The 19,393-nt window shown below is 40.3% G+C and overlaps 1 protein-coding gene across 1 annotated transcript in view; it reads left to right on the top strand.

Annotated features, from left to right (window-relative positions):
* DPH6 (diphthamine biosynthesis 6) overlaps nucleotides 1-19,393 on the top strand; it is a 405,039-nt gene that overhangs the window by 181,496 nt on the left and 204,150 nt on the right. Inside the window, exons 9-12 of the mRNA XM_019552002.1 lie at nucleotides 1,044-1,194; nucleotides 4,690-4,821; nucleotides 8,296-8,425; nucleotides 15,923-16,097. Of these exons, the coding sequence (XP_019407547.1) occupies nucleotides 1,044-1,194; nucleotides 4,690-4,821; nucleotides 8,296-8,425; nucleotides 15,923-16,097 (588 nt within the window). The remainder of the gene's footprint in view (nucleotides 1-1,043; nucleotides 1,195-4,689; nucleotides 4,822-8,295; nucleotides 8,426-15,922; nucleotides 16,098-19,393) is intronic.

Consider the following 19,393-nt stretch of genomic DNA (forward strand, 5'->3'; position numbering starts at 1 on the left):
TGACTTGCCACTAGAGGGCTGGCAAGCAGGACCCTGATTAGGAGCTACAGCTGTATATAATTACCCGCCGCACTCTAAAATGAGATCTGTGTGCACTCCCTTTAACTTAACAAGTGTCAGTTGCTCAACCTGGAAGGCACTCGTTTTAGCTTCTGGCCAGGGAGCTACTTGCCTCTTGGTAAAAATTGATGGCGCTTTCTTCATGTTAGCTGCTTTGCAGTAATTGCTCATGTTCATGGTCATTCCCCACAGTCGATGAAGGCTGAATCACAAAAGTTAATCCTTGTTTCTTATGGGCCTCCTTGGGCTTAAGGAGTGCTTACAGATATAATGTTTATGAGAATGATAATTGTCTTTAGATATGGGAATAGACAGTCTGCACTCCTTTCCTTCTTCGTGCACTAACACAAGGCAATTCATACACTCGAAAAATCTGTTCTCCCTAATAATCTTTCAAGATGCTAAGCAGCTCCTTGAACTCCCCAGGAGTTTAAGGAGATAAACTGCTTGCAAAATAAGACCAATGAGAATTTTAAAATGATTTAATTCACTATTCACTATTTGAAGTTTACAAATCAGTCCTGGGTACATTAATGCCCAACATGTTTTGACATTTTCTGATTTTATTTATTTATTTATTTATTTTTACATTCTTAGGTCTGTATCCAGCTCTTTCATACTATTTTCCTTCTTTATTCATACCATATACTGTACTTCATTCCTGGAAAAAGTATGTTTGTACTGCATAATGTTACTATATCATTTATCACAATATTAAGTGCCGTCAATTCTGATGTCTACGTTCTGCTAAATCTGCACTATGATTCCACATGCCTTGTCAACAATAATATTTTGTTCCCTGCTAGGTTGCAATCCAGACAGTGCTGTTCTCCAGTGACTTGCACCAACATTTTAATGTATCTTGAGCCCCGATGTTTCTTATTAGACAAATCTTATGTTGTTTTTTGAGGGCAATCCAAGATGGTTTACTATTGCACAACATAGAAGCTGCTTGACTATTTCAGAATATTTGTTTCAATCAGGTGGAATCTTCAGACAAGTTTATGGACAGTAGCTGTTCTTGTGAAGTAATCTGTAATGAGGATAATGTGTTACCTGCAGCTGAGGAAGATGTACCGAAGGACATTCCTCCTGTCATCTGGAAATCATTGAAACATAATTCTCTTCAGTATAGTGAGTTTTATATATCTCTGTCTTTACAAGAATGGGTCATATTTATTTCAGACACTGTTGCAGATTATAATGTTAAATAGTCTAAAGAGCCTTGTTAGGTGAATTTTGTAGCCTTTCTTCATCTTTGGTGATCGCATAGAGTATTTATAGTTATGTGTTTGAAATTAATTACAGAAATGTTGCTGCCCCTCAGAAGGATCATTTTTATAAGAGAACACACCACCTTTTCACAGCATTTTATGTGATCATGCCATTAATATATTTAATATATTCAGTCTTTCAAAATAAAATGATTAATTTAATCTTCAGATTGGAAATGACAGTAATTTTATTTTTTTAAATAAACAAATCACACAAATTCTTCTCCTCAATCCCTACAACGTTTAGGGCATTTATTTTATTTTACATTTTTCTCCTAATTCAGTTTAAAAAACTTACCTGTGAAACATACTCTCACCCATGTATTCTAACTATGTGAAAAAGTACCATACTTTTATTTTAATCAGAGTGATTTCAGAATTAGATTCAGCATCTACACCATTTCCTAGGCTCAGATGTTATTTCAAGTCTGTCTTCTTCTGGTATATACTCCCATGTATGTACATGAGAGAACTATACAAGACATCCTCATTAGTGAATAAAGCCAAAAATGTTATGAATGCTCAGGTTTGCAGATCCCAACCTTAAATTAGGAGTTCTAAAACAAGACTATCTATATGACTTTGTTGGAACTACTTCACCATCTCCATTTAATAATGTACCAAGTAATATACGAACAATTACTTCATCTTGCATCGGTGGGAAAAGAGTACAGCTTTTGTCACTTTCAAGAATGCTGCAAAAAAAAATGGAAGAAAGTCTTTGAAACATGCTCAAGTCCTACTTAGGCACCTTAGTTTAAATTACTTTCCTTAAAACTTAGTTTCTTAAATACCCAGAGATCAAATTTTAAAAGGAATTCTGGTTACTATAATATTGGTAAGTGTCTAATACAATGGTTTGCAACCATTTTATATTCAAGGCAGCCCTCAGAAAATGCTTGGTCTTAACTTTTGCACATTTCTTGAGTACAACAAAATAGTAGAGCAATTTTCCTCTTGTAAAGAACTCAGGCCACACCAGATCAGAATGTTTTTAACACTATTGATTTTTATTTGAAATCTCTGGGTTTCTTTTATGAATCATGTTTGCATACCTAACCATACTCACGTTGTGTGGCACCCTGTTGCACCCGTAAAGGGACCTCAGGGCACCTCAGGGTCCTATGGCTCTGAGAATCACTGGTCTATTAGAACTCTAAAAATAGGTAAACAGATTAGGCACATTGTGGGAATTCCAGAAGTGCCTGAGCAGTTGAGGCATTTAACATCCATTAAGATCAAGTAGGAATCGGTACCTAAATATTAGGGCTGCATGAAGCTTCGGGTGGTGATTTGATTTGGAGGAGATTCAGCCTGATTTGGTGGCCAAATCTCTGAATCGATTCAAAGCTCTCCAAATCTTTGGAAAAGATTCGGAGAGCTTTGATGATTTGGACAGTCACTGGTGGCTGCAGCCTGACTCAGAGCTGGTAAGTAGTGGGGCGAGGGAGGGGGGCTGGAGGAGATGGAAGGGGACCATGGGGGGACCTCTGCCAGGTCCCATCCCCTCCCTGCTCTCCCAGCCCTGCTGACCCTTGCCCGTCCCTCCCAGCCCTCCCCATGGCTGCCCCACCTGCCCCAGCTCCTGGTGCTTTAAAAGAAAGCCCCCACTCACTGCATGCTTCCAGCTGGGGGGGCAATCCCTGCTGCTCCACGCTGCATGAGGGGCTCAGCATGAGCCCCCTGAGCCCCCCCAATGGCTAACCCACCCACCCCAGCTCCAGTGCTTTAAGGAAAAAAAACTAGAAAAACCCCAGGACTCACTACTCCTGCAGAGCCTCGGGGCTTAAAGGGCTCATGGAAGAGTCCCCCATGTGGCATGGGTGCCACTGGGGACAGTGGAGATCGCCCCCCACCAGGGAGGAACAGTGAGTCCGGGGTTTTTCTGGGTTTTTTTTGTTTGTTTCCTTAATGGGCCAGATCCACAGCAGGCAGGGCAGCCATGAGGATGGGGGTTGGAGGGCTCTGCAGAGGTCTCCACACAGCGTGAGGCAGTGGGGGACAACAGGGATGCCCCCCCCCCCCCGGCCTGGAAGCAGCTGGTGAGTTGGGGCTTTTTTTTTAAAGAGCCGGGAGCTGGGGTAGGCAGGGCAGTCATTGCCAGGCTGAGAGAGTGGGCGGGGGATGGGCCTAGCTGATTTGGAGATTCGGCAGCAGCCAAATCTCTGAACTGGATTCAGCTAAATCAATTTGGGATAGTGAATTGAACCACTGTTTCCTGAATCGGCTGAATCCAAAGCAAATACTAGCCGTTTTGCACGGACCTAATAAATATCTTTATTCTATGTTACTTTTGATGTTTTAGAAAATGTAACCTGTAATGCCTAATGCTTTTCTTTCCCCCTTCATGTATGAAGCCATTTTTGTAGTGTTATAGATAGGGAGATTACAGAAGGGATCAAAAAATGACCTTGAATACTTGACTAACGTTTTAAGAAAACACATCTGGCTGAGATGTACAGTTTATAGGCCTTTATGTCCATGCATATACCTGTTTTATCCAGGGATCCTGGTTTTCTCTGATTTAAAAAAAATCCCTAATTTTCAGATTTAAAAAAAGTAACCACAAATCCATATTTTTCCATGAGTAAAAGGAAACAGCACTAATATATATATATGTTGGTGGCATTTCATTTTAATCACAGAAAAATGTAAATTTGAGGTTACTTTTTTAAATTTGAAAATTGGAGATTTTTTTAAATCAGAGAAAACCAGGATCCCTGGTTATATCTTATCATCTAAATTATTTTTTAAACTGTTCAGGTAACCTGTAACTTTGCTATAAAAATTTGTCTTATTGGGTGTGTCTGCCTATGAAATTAATTCGACTGAATAAACTCTGGCACATACCGCTTTGGAATTTATTGCTCCCAGTGTTTACACGTGTACACACTGAGCTGAGGTGGAGCAGCTGTGGCTGGCACGGGACCCTCTGCCCCAAGGGTCAGCCTGCTCCTCTTGGCTCAGTGTGCTGCAGGGGGACTGGCTGAGGCATGGGGGAGCTCAGTATGGAGCTAGTTGGCAGGCACCACCCACACTAAAGTACCCATGTGCCCCAGCCAGTCCCGTCAGTGTCTACATGTGCGTTGCACTAAATAACACTGTCATAGAATAGTACTTGTGTTGGGCAGTTTTATCCTATGGCAATGTTTATTACTTTACTGCAGCCTAACAGGGCTCCAGGTGTAGACGCTGATGTTTTAATGTAGAGCTAATTAGGCAACTCTGCAGTAAACATCTTATGTAGGCAGGCCCACTGAGAATAGATACTTTACTTTAAAGGGTTTTCTTAGAAAAGCCATAACCTGATATTTGCTGTCATTTTAATCATATTGATATTCTTTCATTTCCATAGGTAAGACATTAGGATGTTCAGGAAAATCCCTAAGTGGTTACCAGTGGGTTTCAGGAATCTCTGCCTGCTTTCTTCCAGCAGAAGGCAAAAATATTCAAGATGCAGCTCTGGAAGTCTTTTCTTCTCTCCAAGGTGTTTTATTCAATGGAACCATTACTTACCATTAAAAACTATTTCTTTTAATACAGTATGAAATAAAAAAATGATATATTTTTCTGTGTTCTTATAGTGTTAAATTTTGTGATTGTAAATTTTCCATCTTGGGCTTGCCTCAGGCTGAAATCATGATCTGACGACTGCTGACTTTAATATTGAATACATTGTAATGTGCATAGATTCTGAAGACCATAAAGAGCCAGGGTGGGAATCAAATCAGTATAACAGTATTATTTCCACAATATTTTAAAAGCTTTATGGAAAACAACTTTAACTTTTTATAGAATGGAATATATAAAAATATATATTTATATGCCCCCCCCCACCAACACACAGAATATATCTGTGTCTTTCTCTCTCTGCAAAGTATACATAGCATATATGTATGTTTTGTAGATACCGCATAGTTGCTAAAGTGCTTTTGTTAACACCATAGTTTTAAATTAAGTTTTCTAAAAAGCAGTTGCTGTTGCACATTTTAGCACCTACGATTAGGTCACTAGCAGTAAATCTCACTTATATACTTAATACAAAGAAGAAATTGCTGTCATGGGAATCATGGAATCCAGATTCCTTACTGTCACACTCTTACAAGATATTGACATATAAAACAAAATGGGACCATTTTGTTTTGCATCTTTCTTCATTTTAAACTTTTAAGTAAAGAATGTTTATGGAGGCTTCTTTTTCATTCATAAACCTGGAAATCATTCTTAGGACTACATGAGTAGGCTCATATTCTTGTTCAAGAATTCTTGTGATGTATTAGCTCATAAAATCTTTATGTTTGGCTTGTGCAGCTGAGTTCATGACTGAATACAAAATGATAGAGAAGCCTTAGCATTTTAGAAAGCAAAGAAGTCACGCTTCCTAGAAGGCCCTTAAGCTAGTTTTTAACAGCCTGGAAATCAGCAAAGAGGGTATAATCAAACTTGTAGTTAAAGGCACCACTGTTTAGTGTAAATCTTTTGGGCATAATCTGTAAATTGAAGCAAAGGGGCTCTATAACATTTTACTTGGTTCTCATTATATTTGTATGGACATCTGCCAGTCTAAACATTTTGTGTTTTTGCTTTACCATCAATCAGAAGTAAAACAAAAAACAAAAAACCTGGTTATGTCACTGGTCAGTTGAGTAGCCTATTGCTTTCAGCATGTTACTTGTATTAGCTGTATTGTTTTCCATTTCTGGCAAAATAGTAGTTTTTTGATCTTTGGTAGAAAATGTCAGTGCTCACATTTCCTGTGGGTTTTTCGCCTTTTCGTGTTGAGGGTGGGGAAAGTTGAATGAATTATGATCCTGTCATCTGAAGAAACCACAATATGTTTCTTTTGCCAAATTTTTCTGAGAGCTAAACTGATCATCTCTAGGTATGTATGCGCCTTTTCCTGGACTCGTACTAGCAACCTACACAGGACTTCATCCTGTTCTCTATCATGCTGTGACACTGGAGCATACACATGTCCTTTTAGCCTTGTTCTAGGAAGGTTAATTGATTTAATTTTCTCTAAAGAGGACAAGCTTTGCCAGAAGGATTTAGAAATGAAACTGTGTTAGTGGACTTCTAGAAATGTATACGAATCATACCTCATAATATCAAGACCAAAAAGGGGAATTCGCTGCAGTATTTTTGTATTTATTCTGTGACTGTATTTATTTGAGCTTTTCTTACAGTGATGTTTTTGAAAATAGTATTTGTTATTGTAACCTTTGTGTTTTGTAACCTTAGTTGTTATACATTAACACATCTCTATAGGTTTCAATGCAGCTACACAGATTTACACTGAGGAACTAACCTAGAATTAAATATGCTCCCCAGTGTGTGTTTCTACATGAGACACTTAACTGAGCATTAGCATAGTTTACTGCAAAGTAAGCATGTGCATTTATACGTGCACATGCTTACTATGAAGTAAACCTCCCTAATCCTGAGTAAATTTGCTACTTGCAAATGTATCTCCTCATTCCTCCAGTTCATTAATAAATTTCTCTGTGAATAAGAGACAGGTTTTATTTTTATGACTTAAAGAAATTAGAAATTAACTTTAAAATATTTCAACTTGGTCAAATATTCACACGGCAAATATTTGTTGGTGGTGGTTTTTGCTTTTTCAATATAGACCTGTATTTCTCCCAAATAAATGTTTCACATTATGCACATTACATTTTAACTTCACAAAAAGCTTTTACTGCTTGGCTAAAATATTGTTTCACTTACTGAAGGTTCGAAAAATATATGATTTCCTTGCTGTCTAGTGGAGTAATAGCTGACATTGACTTACTGGTTTCTTTTGGGCAGCTTTCAAAGCACAGCTCTGCTTTAGCACAGATTTATAATTTTATGCTAATTACTTCTTTGATATTTTAGAGCTACGTCTTGACTAAGTAGGAGTTCTGTAGATTTTTTTTGTCAGTTGCTTTATCATTACATATGTCTTACTTTTTCCTTTATTCCCATGAATAGTTTCCCATTCTAGACTTAGTACTAAGCAATGGCATGAATGGGGATAGCTCACATACTTACTGCTAATTCCAGCCCAATGGAATGACTTTAATGGAAACATGCCAGCTTAAATTTTCCTCTGAACCTATTTGAGACAACAGACACGTTTTACATGAAAACGCTTTCCTTTTCACTTTAGTCACTTCAGCAGTTTACTTCTTTACTCTCTTTCTGTTCCATTAGAGGACACACATGTTTGTACAGTATATGGCTTTAAAAAGCAATATAGTCAAAATGATCATGAAGGTAGGTCATGAAGTTTGCAGTTAGCTAGGCTCCAGTTGGATCCTTCAGCTGTATACAGTCTATATTTAATTTATGGAATTTAGTTTCTATTGGTTATGAAAATTAAATGTAGGCTATGAGGATCATAGAATACAGTGTCCCATAAATTTTGTTACAGCAGGCTTGTTGTAAATTCCATTCTCTTAATTACCTTGATTTGATCTTTTCTCCCCTACCAGGTCAGCATAAATTTAGTCACAGATTGGATCCAAGCAGAGGGATGAATTAGGTGACCTCATGGGGGTCCTGTCCAGGCCTACATATCTCTGATTCTAAGTCCAGGAAAGATAGTTATTGTTATTTTTTGTTTTTAAACTGATAATAGTGGTGCAGTGGAACGTAGACAGCATGTATACACACAGTGCATTCTCTTAAGGCAATTTTAAGTCACCATTATTTGGGTATGAAGAACCTTCATTTATCTTCTATCTCTTTTATCAGAAACTTAACATAAAAAAGGACTTCATAAAAACTAGAGGAAAATCATCAACGATTATTAAGAGGGAAAGTAATATATTACTAAAGACTTCAATCATATTAAACATGTGTTAAGTTACTATCATTTACTTTTCTTGAACAAACATAAGATGCCTCTGCTATCTTTCTGTCCACATTTAAAATATCCTATCTTTAACAGCTATGTTATTTTTTTTTCCTGCAGCTAATATGAATTCCATGGGATTTGAACTGAAAGATATTATTTTGGTCCATTTGTATATGAAGAGCATGAAAGATTTTGCTGTAATAAATTCAGCCTATGTGACAGAGTTTGATTTGTGTCCACCGGCAAGGTAGGATCAGACTAATGCTATATATTTATGATACACTGTAATATACTGTGTTACAGCTACTATATTTATATTTATGAAATTTTTGTACACATTTTTGTTTCTCTTTTGTACTCAGAAATAGGCTTGCACCCACCTTTTTTGGGAGAACAGCCTGTTTCTTACTTTCTTCATGTAACATTACTGTTAAGGTAATCATAAGCATGTATACTTCTTTAATAAAATAATGCATGTGACAGGGAAATCGTTTTACTGTTCTAAATATATAGCTGACTTATTTTGCAATCGAGACCAAGCAGATACCTTTTAATATTTGTGCCTGTCACAGCTCCAAATGTGATGGCAAATCCAGATCTGATGAAGTAAGCCAGTCCAACAATCTAGGCTTGCAGTATTAACCATATTTTCAGTCCTTTTTCTCTCATAGGTTCTACTTTGAGTGGCTATATTGCATTTAAAGTGGTATAGCAAATGCCTAGAATACTGGAACATTTTTATTTAATTTTTAAAAGTTATGTATCAAAATCATAAATTCTGTTACAATAGGAGTAGGCAATGTTTTGCAGCTGGAGATCACTTTTAAAGGAGCTTAGCTTCCAACGCAGCCCATGCTGCCTCTAGAGTTGGAGCTGAAGGCACACTCACTGGTCTCTCTCCCGCAATTCCTTTCTGCTGCCTGTTGCTTCTTTCTGCTGGTGAGCCACTATGCAAGCAAAACCCTCCACTGTTGAAACGCTGCTGAAGTTCCCCAGTTCTACAGGCTAGATCCAGCCTCCCGGCCATAGGTTGCTGATCTCTGAATTAGAAAATAAGCTTAAAAAAAGAGAGAGAGAAAAAAATTGTCTTAATGTTCCTAATTTTTGTTTAAAGCAAACAGTTCCAGCTAGAAACATGAATATGCTTTCATTTCACAATGCTTAGCAAGTGAAATACTACAGTGATAGCTGATTTAGTGAACAAAATGTTATGTATGATCTTTGTGCCGTGCTGTTACAATTTGAAAACTTCAGATCAGATCAGCTAAAATTCAGTTTTTCTAAAAATGTTAGCAGAGTTCCAAATTTTAACAAATGCAGTAATGAAGAGTTCACAGTACACATTGTAAGTTCATGTATGTTGAGTTCATGTAGGTGCTATAAAGAGTTAATAGAGGATATTTCTTTATATGGAAAACAAATATTAATATCTTGATGTAACAAAGCCATCAATGTCCAGATCTGATATGCAAGTTAATACTTTTTTTCAGTGTTGTGTTTTATCCCATCCCAGATTAAATTTGCAAACTCTAAAACTCTGAAAACTCTAAATCCCAGTTATCTACTTTGAGTTGAAGGGTGTTTTAGTGCTTTGTAAGTCAACTTCTTTCAGGATCAGGCCTTAGGTGATGTAATTTTTATTGAGGTCTTTTAATCTTTCCTCAAAGGTTAGCTGTCGTTATTATTATTGTTATTATTATGATTGCACTTTGCTATATTCTGTTCAGGTTGTCAGTGGCTTTTGCAATTAAGTTCTTGGAAGTGAAAACAATATTGTAGGTTCAGTCACACTAGAGCTGTAGAGTTTGGAATAGTTTCTCCCTTGTTCTTTTATCTGATGCTTGTGTGTACACTCTACCAAATTATATTGATCTTTTTATTGGCTGCTATATTGCATTGCAGACTCTTGTCTAACTTTCTGGCCACTGTCACCACTATCTCTCTTTCATCATTGTTAGTTTTCAAGTTTTTCCCTCCCACTGAACATCTGTGTAAGGGATTATAATTCCCCAGATCAAGCACACTTGCATTTTCATTATACTGAATTTGGTGTTCTCTGAATTTATTATTTTAATGATTACCTTCTTCCCTCCTTTCCATAAATTAAAATATTAATAAATAAAGTTAAAAGCCTCTACAGTTCATAAAATGATACTTATTTTTAGTGCTGAATAAAATCTTTTAAAAAAAGTAAGTTCTTTACTTTTTCCCCATTGTGTAAAAGTTAGGGTCGTATTATTTATTCAAGTTAACAAGATTCATTTCCCACTACTTAGGAACAGCTTTGCTAGTAATTGGATCTGTGTGGGTCTCATTGCTTTGAAAGTTTCCCTCAGATAAATATCCATGCATCCTTATTAATGTCATGCCCCGTGATTTACAAAATCTTCCTGTACTTTATCCCAAAATTCAATCAGTTGAGAAGAGGTTGAGAAATAATGGAATTAAGTTGCAAGCTTGCATTTGCTACAGAGTGGGGAAGAATTATACAATATATAATAGGGATTATGCAACATAGCAGGACTATAATAAAGATAAAATATAATCTGTTTTTCCATCTTTATTGCTTTATTACCAGTCTGAATACTACTGAGAGCTTGCATTGCCTCATGGCGGGCATGACTTTTTGATATTTGTCCTTTTACTTTTCCTTATACCTGACATGTTTGAAGCAAGATTGAAAAATAATACCAGCTGAAAAACATGAATATAATTAAAAACAGGAAGGGAAAAAGGAAAAGGTTAAATATTATAAGTTTAAAAAGATAACATAAAACTCTATTTGAAAGCCAAAATACCATATTTTTCCTTATTTTGACCAATCAGTAAAAATTCTTTAAAAGTGTTCTGTTCTGTTTATGAACCAATCAGATGAACTAATGAGCACGCCATATATTAAAGAAAAAAGCAAGACTTTTAGAACAGTATTGTTTAGTAATGGTCACCCAAGTAGTACTGCAACTGTACCAAAATAAATCTTTGAAAGACATTGATGTGACAAGATGCTATTCCACTGACACTGTTTGGGTGCATCCACACGTGTGCTTTACTATGAAGCTGACTAATGGGTTTTTTAATAATAAGTTGTTTACATATATTTATATTCCAAATATTTATATAATGTAGGCAACCTAATAAATGTGTGCAGTAGAGATGTATATCAATAAAAATAGGCATTTCCACTGCACATTTTATTGTTGATAGCACGCACAGCCTGTATTTTCATGTGCCTTATAGATTCATAGATGCTAGAGTTGGAAGGGACCTCAACAGATCATCGAGTCTGACCCCCTGCCTAGGCAGGAAAGAGTGCTGGGGTCAGATGACCCCGGCCAGATGCCTATCCAGCCTTCTCTTAAAGACTCCCAAGGTAAGGGAGAGAACCACCTCCCTTGGAAGCCCATTCCAGGTTTTGGCTACCCTTAACGTGAAGAAGTTTTTCCTGATATCTAACCTAAATCTGCTGTCTGTCAGTTTGTGACCATTGTTCCTTGTTACCCCAAGAGGTGCCCTGGTGAACAGAGAATCTCTAGTCCCTTGCTGCGTCCCCCTAATGAATTTGTAGGCAGCCACAAGATCACCTCTCAGCCTTCTCGTGCAGAAGCTGAAGAGGTCCAGGTTCCCCAGTCTCTCCTCACAGCGCTTATCCTGTAAGCCCTTGACCATATGAGTGGCTCTCCTCTGGACCCTCTGAAGTCTATCAACATCCTTCTTGAAGTATGGCGCCCAAAGCTGGATGCAGTACTCCAACTGCAGTCTGACCAATGCCACATAGAGGGGAAGTATCACTTCCTTGAGTCTATTTGTCATTCATCTGCTGATGCATGATAAAGTGCAGTTAGCTTTGCTGATGATTTCGTTACACTGACAACTCATGTTCATCTTGGAGTCTGCTATGACTCTGAGATCCATTTCCGCTTCTGTGCTGCTGAGAGGGTCACTTCCCAGCCAGTAGGTGTGTTGGATATATTTGTGCCCTGGGTGCAGCACTCTATATTTGTCCTTGTTGTACTGCATCCTACTGTGTACTGCCCACTTTTCTAACCTGTCTAGGTCTGCCTGCAATCATTCCCTACCCTCCTGAGTGTGCACTTCACCCCACAATTTAGTATCATCCACAAACTTAGAGAGAGCACACTTCACACCCACATCCAAGTCACTGATGGAGATATTGAAGAGTACAAGGCCCAAGGACTGAACCCTGCATGACCCCACACCCCACATCCAGGTCAATACCAACCCGTCTGCTACCACTCTGGGTGCGACTGCTAAGCCAATTTGCCACCCACCAGACTGTGTAAACATCTATATCACAGCCTCTTAATTTATTTATGAGGATGGGTTGAGATACTGTGTCAAAGGCCTTGTTAAAATCCAAGAAAATGACATCCACCTCTTCTCTTGTGTCTAAGCATTTTGTGATCCTGTCATAAAACAAAATCAGATTGGTCAGGCATGATCTACCTGCTACAAATCCATGTTGGTTTCCCTGCTGCATTATTTTTCCCACTGGACTCCCACAGATCTGATCTTTCATAATATTTTCAAAGACCTTTCCAAGGATGGAGGAGAGACTGACTGACCTATAATTACTTGGATCCTCCTTCCTCCCCTTCTTGAAAATAGGGACCACATTGGCCCTTTTTCGGTCCTCCAGGACCTGACCCAAGCGCCACAAGCACTCAAACAGCCGTGCCAGTGCTTCTGCTATGACACCGACCAATTCCTTCAGTACTCTTGGATGAAGCTCATCCAGGCCTGCTGACTTGAACGTATCCAGTTCATCCAAGTGGCTCTGCACCAAGTCAGCATAGACAGTTGATAGGCTGGTGTCCCTCTGATGCCCGTCTAAGAGCCCATTAGGAGACTTATCTTGACCCCTGTTCAAGAACACTGAGGCAAAAAACTCATTGAGTAGATTAGCCTTGTTCCCCCTGTCTGTCACTAATACTATTATGCCTCGTATTATATGCTCTTAACTTTAATTTTGGAGGCATGGAAGAATGGAGATGTCAAAGGGAATTAATCCCATAGTCTTCTGGAGAATGTACAGTTGTGTTTATTCTTAGTGGCTCTGTCTTTGTTGACCTGTTTGAAGCATATTCATCAAGGAATTATAACACAAACCTGAGCCAACACAGCCTGAGGGAACTAAAATTATATCCCATAAAGAACCATGGCAACTTATTTCCAAGATGATGGAAGAGACGAGCAAAGGAAGTACCATAACTGAGTCACAGTTCTTTGAGAGCTTCCTCAAGAAGTTCATAATTAAACTCTGCCCCATATTCAGTGATGAGGTTTCTGGCTTATTTGAATCCTGAAAATAATAATAAGAAAACTTCTCATTTAATTCAGGACCAGAAAACTATAGGACTTATAATCCATAAGGGGTTAAAACTGATGAGGAATAAAAGCAAAAATTACTTACAGGAGTTATACTTATGTTAGGATCGTGCATGCTATAACAGATCCACAGCCCTAACTTGTTATATTTATGGATATCAACCTGGGTACAATATGACAATTTAGATCTAAATTACCTATCAAGGCTTCCTGAGTCATGTTGTAAAAGAGCACTGAGTTCTCTGACAGACTCAGAAACATGTGGCTATGTAAAATTGACTGTAACACTATTTGATTCCTTGGTGTGGTTTCTAAGCTGAGAATGAATGGTGCCAGTAGAGGCAAAAGCATTGTGGTGAAGGGAGTAGGGAGAGATTTCCAAGAGACACCGAGGCCCCCTCTAAATGTTACACTTAAGATATGATTAACCAGGTAATCGCATCTTAAATTGTGACCTAGCTATACTTGCAACTAAATGATGGCTTGATAAAACAAACAATAAGCTACAAAGGTATTCCACAAAAATGTGCAATAACTTTGTAACTTGTTCTAATCACACCATTAATTGAATGTGTGGCCCAGTGCTCCCCTGTGGCTGAGAGCCCCATCAACTAAGGGGCTCCCAGCCACAGGGGTGCACCACACACCGCCAGCCTCACAGCTGAGAAGGCTCTTAGTATTGTCAGTGTTGTCAGCTGCAGCGCTTACATCATGGAGAATGCTGTTCCCCCCTACAAGCAGGGGCAGATTAAGATTCACTGGGGCCCTGGACCAGGCCCCCCACCTCAGCCCAGGGCCCCCCCAACCCATGCCTTGCCCTGCAGCTTTGGGCTCTGTCCCTAGCTGGTGCAGTAGTGGCAGCAGCCAAAGCAGGACACACTGTCCTGGGACAGGAGCCATGGCTGCCCCTGCCCACAGGTCCATGCGGGAGCTGGTGCCAGGGGTATGGAGCCACTGCTCTCTGGGTGTGACCAATGTAGACCAAGGTGTAGGTGGGGGGCCCTTGCTCCACCACAGCTCAGTCCAGCTGCAGCAGCACACAGCAGCCGCATCCCACAGCTTTGCACATGCCCAGCCTAGCCCCCGATTTTGTCCGTGCCAAGGCAGGGGCCCCTGGGCCCAAACCCAGCTGACCTGTGCATTAATCCACATATGCCTGCAAGCATTCCCAGCTGTGGGGCTCACAGTAGGGGCAGTAAGAAGAACGCTGCCCTTACTGTGAACCTTGTGAGGTATAGTGCTTGCAGTGGCAGCAGTGATCCCCCACGCTGCTGCACATGGGAGCCAGGAATCTCACAAGACTTGCAGCAAGGGCAGTGTTCTTTTCACTGCCACCATTGTGAGCCCAGGAGAGATGTTGTCTGCAGGGCTTGCAGTGGGGGAACGCTGCCTTTGCTGCAATCCTCCCTCTGTGAGCCGCACAAATGGTGATTCTCACAATGAGGTCAGTGTTCCTGGAGCTGCCCCCTGCTACACTCCCTACAGCCCTTGTCGACTGTTGGGTCTGCAGTAAAGGCAGTATGGGGAACAAACTGAGGCCCCCGGCACCAGCGATAGAGCATGATGGGATCCCATTATGGCTGCATATGTAAAGGGGCCCTGACTGTCAATCAGGTATTAAATCACTACAGGGTGGAATTCAGTATTTTTGTGGCTTTAGACCAAAGTTCTGTTCCTACCTGTAGAGCTCTACAGCAGAACAAGAGCAGTTCTGAACACTGATATTTTAAATACTCTAAGTGACACCTTTCCTGCTTCCTTTCTCTGCTTTAGCTTCTTCTGCTTCTCATGTTACTGTATGTCTCTTGCTTCCACATTTGCATAGCTGGCTGCTTAATCCCTCATCCCTTCTTAAAGTCATAAAATAACAGATATAAAAATTGCTGAAAAAATTGTATGATTCCTTATATGATACAAACAGATTTATGTTGAATTTTGGCCAAAAATAAACATTATTTGGCAGTTTGCATGGCTGCCAAATTGCATTATGTACAGAAACGCAGCTATGGAAGTTTTTGCTAGTAATATGCTAGAAGCACAAACCCAAGAGTGTGGATCCATAGTAAATTTGCAAAATTGTTTTGAAAAATTACCAGCCCAAGCAGATAATCTATTTATCCATCCTTATGATGACTGTCATAGAGAGAAAGTTTCCACTTGCCTGTGGCAGGTGAGATTCTACTTTTTGGCAGGTAGATTCTTGTAATATTATACTACTTGGCAAGTAGAATCTTGCAATATTATACTACAAGTTTCTTAATAATCATAAATCATTGTTTTTTTTGTGCTGTAAGTGAAACAGAGAAGTCTGTAACATAGTAACAACAGACAAAAACATTGATGGTCAGTTCTTAAGTTTGGTAAATAACCTTTCATATTGACTTGGCTTATTTTTTAGAGTGTGTGTAGAGGTCCCATTGCCTGATGGAATACTGTTTTGGATTGACTGCCTTGCACATAGCTGTGACTTTACGACTGATGACACAGCCTGTTATGAAAAGCAGGTCATGCATGTACAGAGCATTTCTCACTGGGCACCTGCTAACATAGGACCTTACAGTCAGTCAGTCAAGGTAAGCAATCTTGATTCTTTCATGTGAATTCTTTACTGCTTTACTGAAATGACTAGTTATAAAATTTGGTTTTCCTCTTTTGGGCAAATTCATATCAATGGGAAAAAAGAACAAAAACTAAGGTCAGGCCTTTTTGCCTTTATGACATGATATAAAACAGGGCTGTGCAACTTATAAGTGGCCAGGGGCTGAACCCCCCATGGGCCACACCAGAGTGAGCCACAGGCATCTGAAGCTATAGAACAAAGAACATACTGCCTTCTGATGCCCCTTATGTCACTGCTGGACTGCAGGGATCTAGGTACACCTTCAGCTTCTCATACAACACCACACTGCCCCACCCCCTGGTTTGGGTGCTGGCAGCTAAAGCCATAGGAGGGAGGGGAAGCCTAGAGACTCTGGTGCTTTTACACCCAGAGCAATTTGGAGAGCAGCAGGCAGGCAGGAGCCCAGGGGCTGCAACTCAACCCCTTGCAAGCCATGTGTAGCTTACAGTTGGATTACTCTGATTTAAGAAAATACAAAAATGAGTATATACATTTTCAGTTTTAAAATTTCTGCATGCAACAGTGTTCAACTAAACTGAAAATACAGCAACTCTTTCACTCTGTGATTGTCAGGCAGGATAAGGGACAACTATTTCTTGTTGAGATTTTAAGAAAAGCCTCTTGAGCTTCTGTGCTATAATTCTAACAAGAAGTACTTACAGTGCTGGTATATTTCTGTATACTTTCTAGTATGCAACTACAACACTTACAACATCTCCAGGTATTTGGAATTTCTTAATGTTGAAAGAGAACAAGTCCAGAATTTTTCTTAGGAAAGTCAGTCCCTAAATACATGAACATTGAATTCCCTTGTGAAGCTCTAAAATCTTATTTACCACATAAAAACAAAGCAGGATTTATGAAATACTTAATATTTTCAAAATTTACATTTAAAACAAAGTGAATGAAATGTGATATAATGTAGTGGTGTGTAAACTTTTGGCCCTGCTGGCCAGATAAACGATGTGGGGCCATTCCCTCGGATGGATTAAGCACTGCCTCTTCCGTGCCCTACTCACTGGGATTGGGCCCCAACACTGCACACTGTAATCCTCTGTGTGCTGGAATAAAGCCTTGGGGATTTGGCACCTCCCCCTCCTGTCCCTGCGCTCCAAGCTTGGATCCTAGGGGCCTGGCACAGCCCCCCTGATCCCATACACTGGGATTGGGCCATGAAGGCCTGGCACTACCCCCTTCTGGCCCCCCACAACAGGATTGGGACTTGGAGCCTGGTGCTGCCCCTGCACCAGGATTGGGCCATGGGTCTTAGCACTGTTTCCTCTTCTGCCCGGCCCTGCATGCTGGGATTGGGTGCCTAATCTGGTGCACAGGGCCTGGGGCTCCCCATGGGTCTGGAAATCTGGCAGCAAGGGAATGGTGCCACTATTTCCCCACCACCAAATTCCCAGACCCATGGGGAGCCTCATGGGCTGGCTGACAAGGTGCTGTAATCCAGATCTGGCCCACAGGCTGTGGGGTTGAGTACCCCAAATAATGGATTGAGAGAAAAATACGAAAGCATGGCACTCCTCCTTACAACAAGATCAAGCCCATATCAACCATCACAGATGTTTGTCTAACTTACTCTTAAAAGCTTTTGATGGAGATGCCACAGCCTTGCTCAGTAATCTGTTCCAATACTTAGCTGCCCTGAGAATTTAAAACTTGGGTTTTCAATCTTTTTTAAGATTGGGGGAGGGCTTGCACGTGGTGGCAGGGTGGGGTGGTGGATGGCAGCAGCGGCCACCACATGTGAGCTCCCAATATGTTCAGGTGGCCCCTGTGCAGCCCACAGAGGGGAGCCACTGCCCTGCCTCCCCAACCCTTCTCCTGGGAGGTGGCAGCGTGGAGCGGTGGGTGGCAGCGCTCCATCCCCACCCACCTGAACGTACCCCCTAGCCCCTTTCCAAGTACCCCCGGGGGTGCATGTACTCCTGGTTGACAACCCCTGGTTTAAAAGATCCTTGCACATATCCTACCTATAGGGTACCTATACATGTGACGGACCTCTGCTGAGATGTATGCTAATTAGCCACCATTGGAGCAGACTTGATTGATCAATTGTGCTGGAGTGTGCTGATTAGCACGCTCCAGCAGCCTTCACGTCATTGTATTCAGTGTGCCCACATTTCAAAATTGTTGAGGGGGGAGTGTTTTCACTAAAGCTTGCCGTTTTGAAGCCCAAGATGCTGAATACACATGACACTGTGAGCACTGTAATTAGAACAGCTCTAAGAGCTGCTCCAATTAAAGCACACCCCTTTCCCACCTCAGAGCCCATAGTTCCAATATTTTATTACCAACCTTTATGCGTTTGAAGAGTGTTATCAGATCCCCCTTCAGTCTTCTCTTCTTCGGACTAAACAATACCAATTCTCCCAATCTTTCCTTATAAGTTATATTTCCTAGACCTCTCATTTTTATTGACGATTTGTATTTCTTTCTTGCCCCTACCATTTCCTGTGCAAAAGAAAGCTAAATATACGGCATTCTTTATTGGTTGCAGAAATTTTCTCAAACGGCATTTTATTTTGTATGTCTGAATTCTTCTGTGTTATCTTTCAACCTACTATTAATATTGCTGCAACTAAGTTTTTTGTTGTTGTTTTGATTTGATTTGTCGTAGTGCTGGTTACATGCAGAATGTGTGGCAGTGGCTTGGGGTAGATTTCTGGAGGAGAAACTTTTGTAGAATTATTTTAATTAGCTAAAGGAAGTGGTGGCTCATAAAGGTCAAATTATACTTTTTATTTAAGGAAAGGGAAGTTATTTATTAAATGTCACTTGACATATATATATATAGGAAGTTGACCTGTTGAACATTGCTTCATGCAATTTTAATTCTGTCGAGTCATTCAGTGGCTGGCCCTGTTTGGGTGGGTAGGGAGAAAATGCAAAGAACCTTACATTCTTTCCGTGTGCTTGTACTGAGATAATTGCTTTCTGATTGTAGCACAGGTGCTGAAATAAGTTAATGTCCTAGTTGCAGCACAGTCTGGATTCTGGCCAGCATGTGGGTTGAAAACTACGGTAGTGACACTGATGGATGATGTCCTGCTGTCAATGGATGGTAGGCAGACAATCAATGTCATATTCCTGGATCTGTTGGCAGCATTTGACAGACAGCCATTTGATAGTTTCATAGATAGTAGGGTCAGAAGGGACCTGAGCAGATAATCAAGTCCGACCCCCTGCCATGGCAGGAAAGAGTACTGGGGTCAAATGACCCCAGCAAGGTGATTATCAAGC

This window comes from Crocodylus porosus, unplaced genomic scaffold, assembly GCF_001723895.1.
Source record: "Crocodylus porosus isolate Cpor-Errol unplaced genomic scaffold, CroPor_comp1, whole genome shotgun sequence".
NCBI classification, from domain to species: Eukaryota; Metazoa; Chordata; order Crocodylia; family Crocodylidae; genus Crocodylus; species Crocodylus porosus.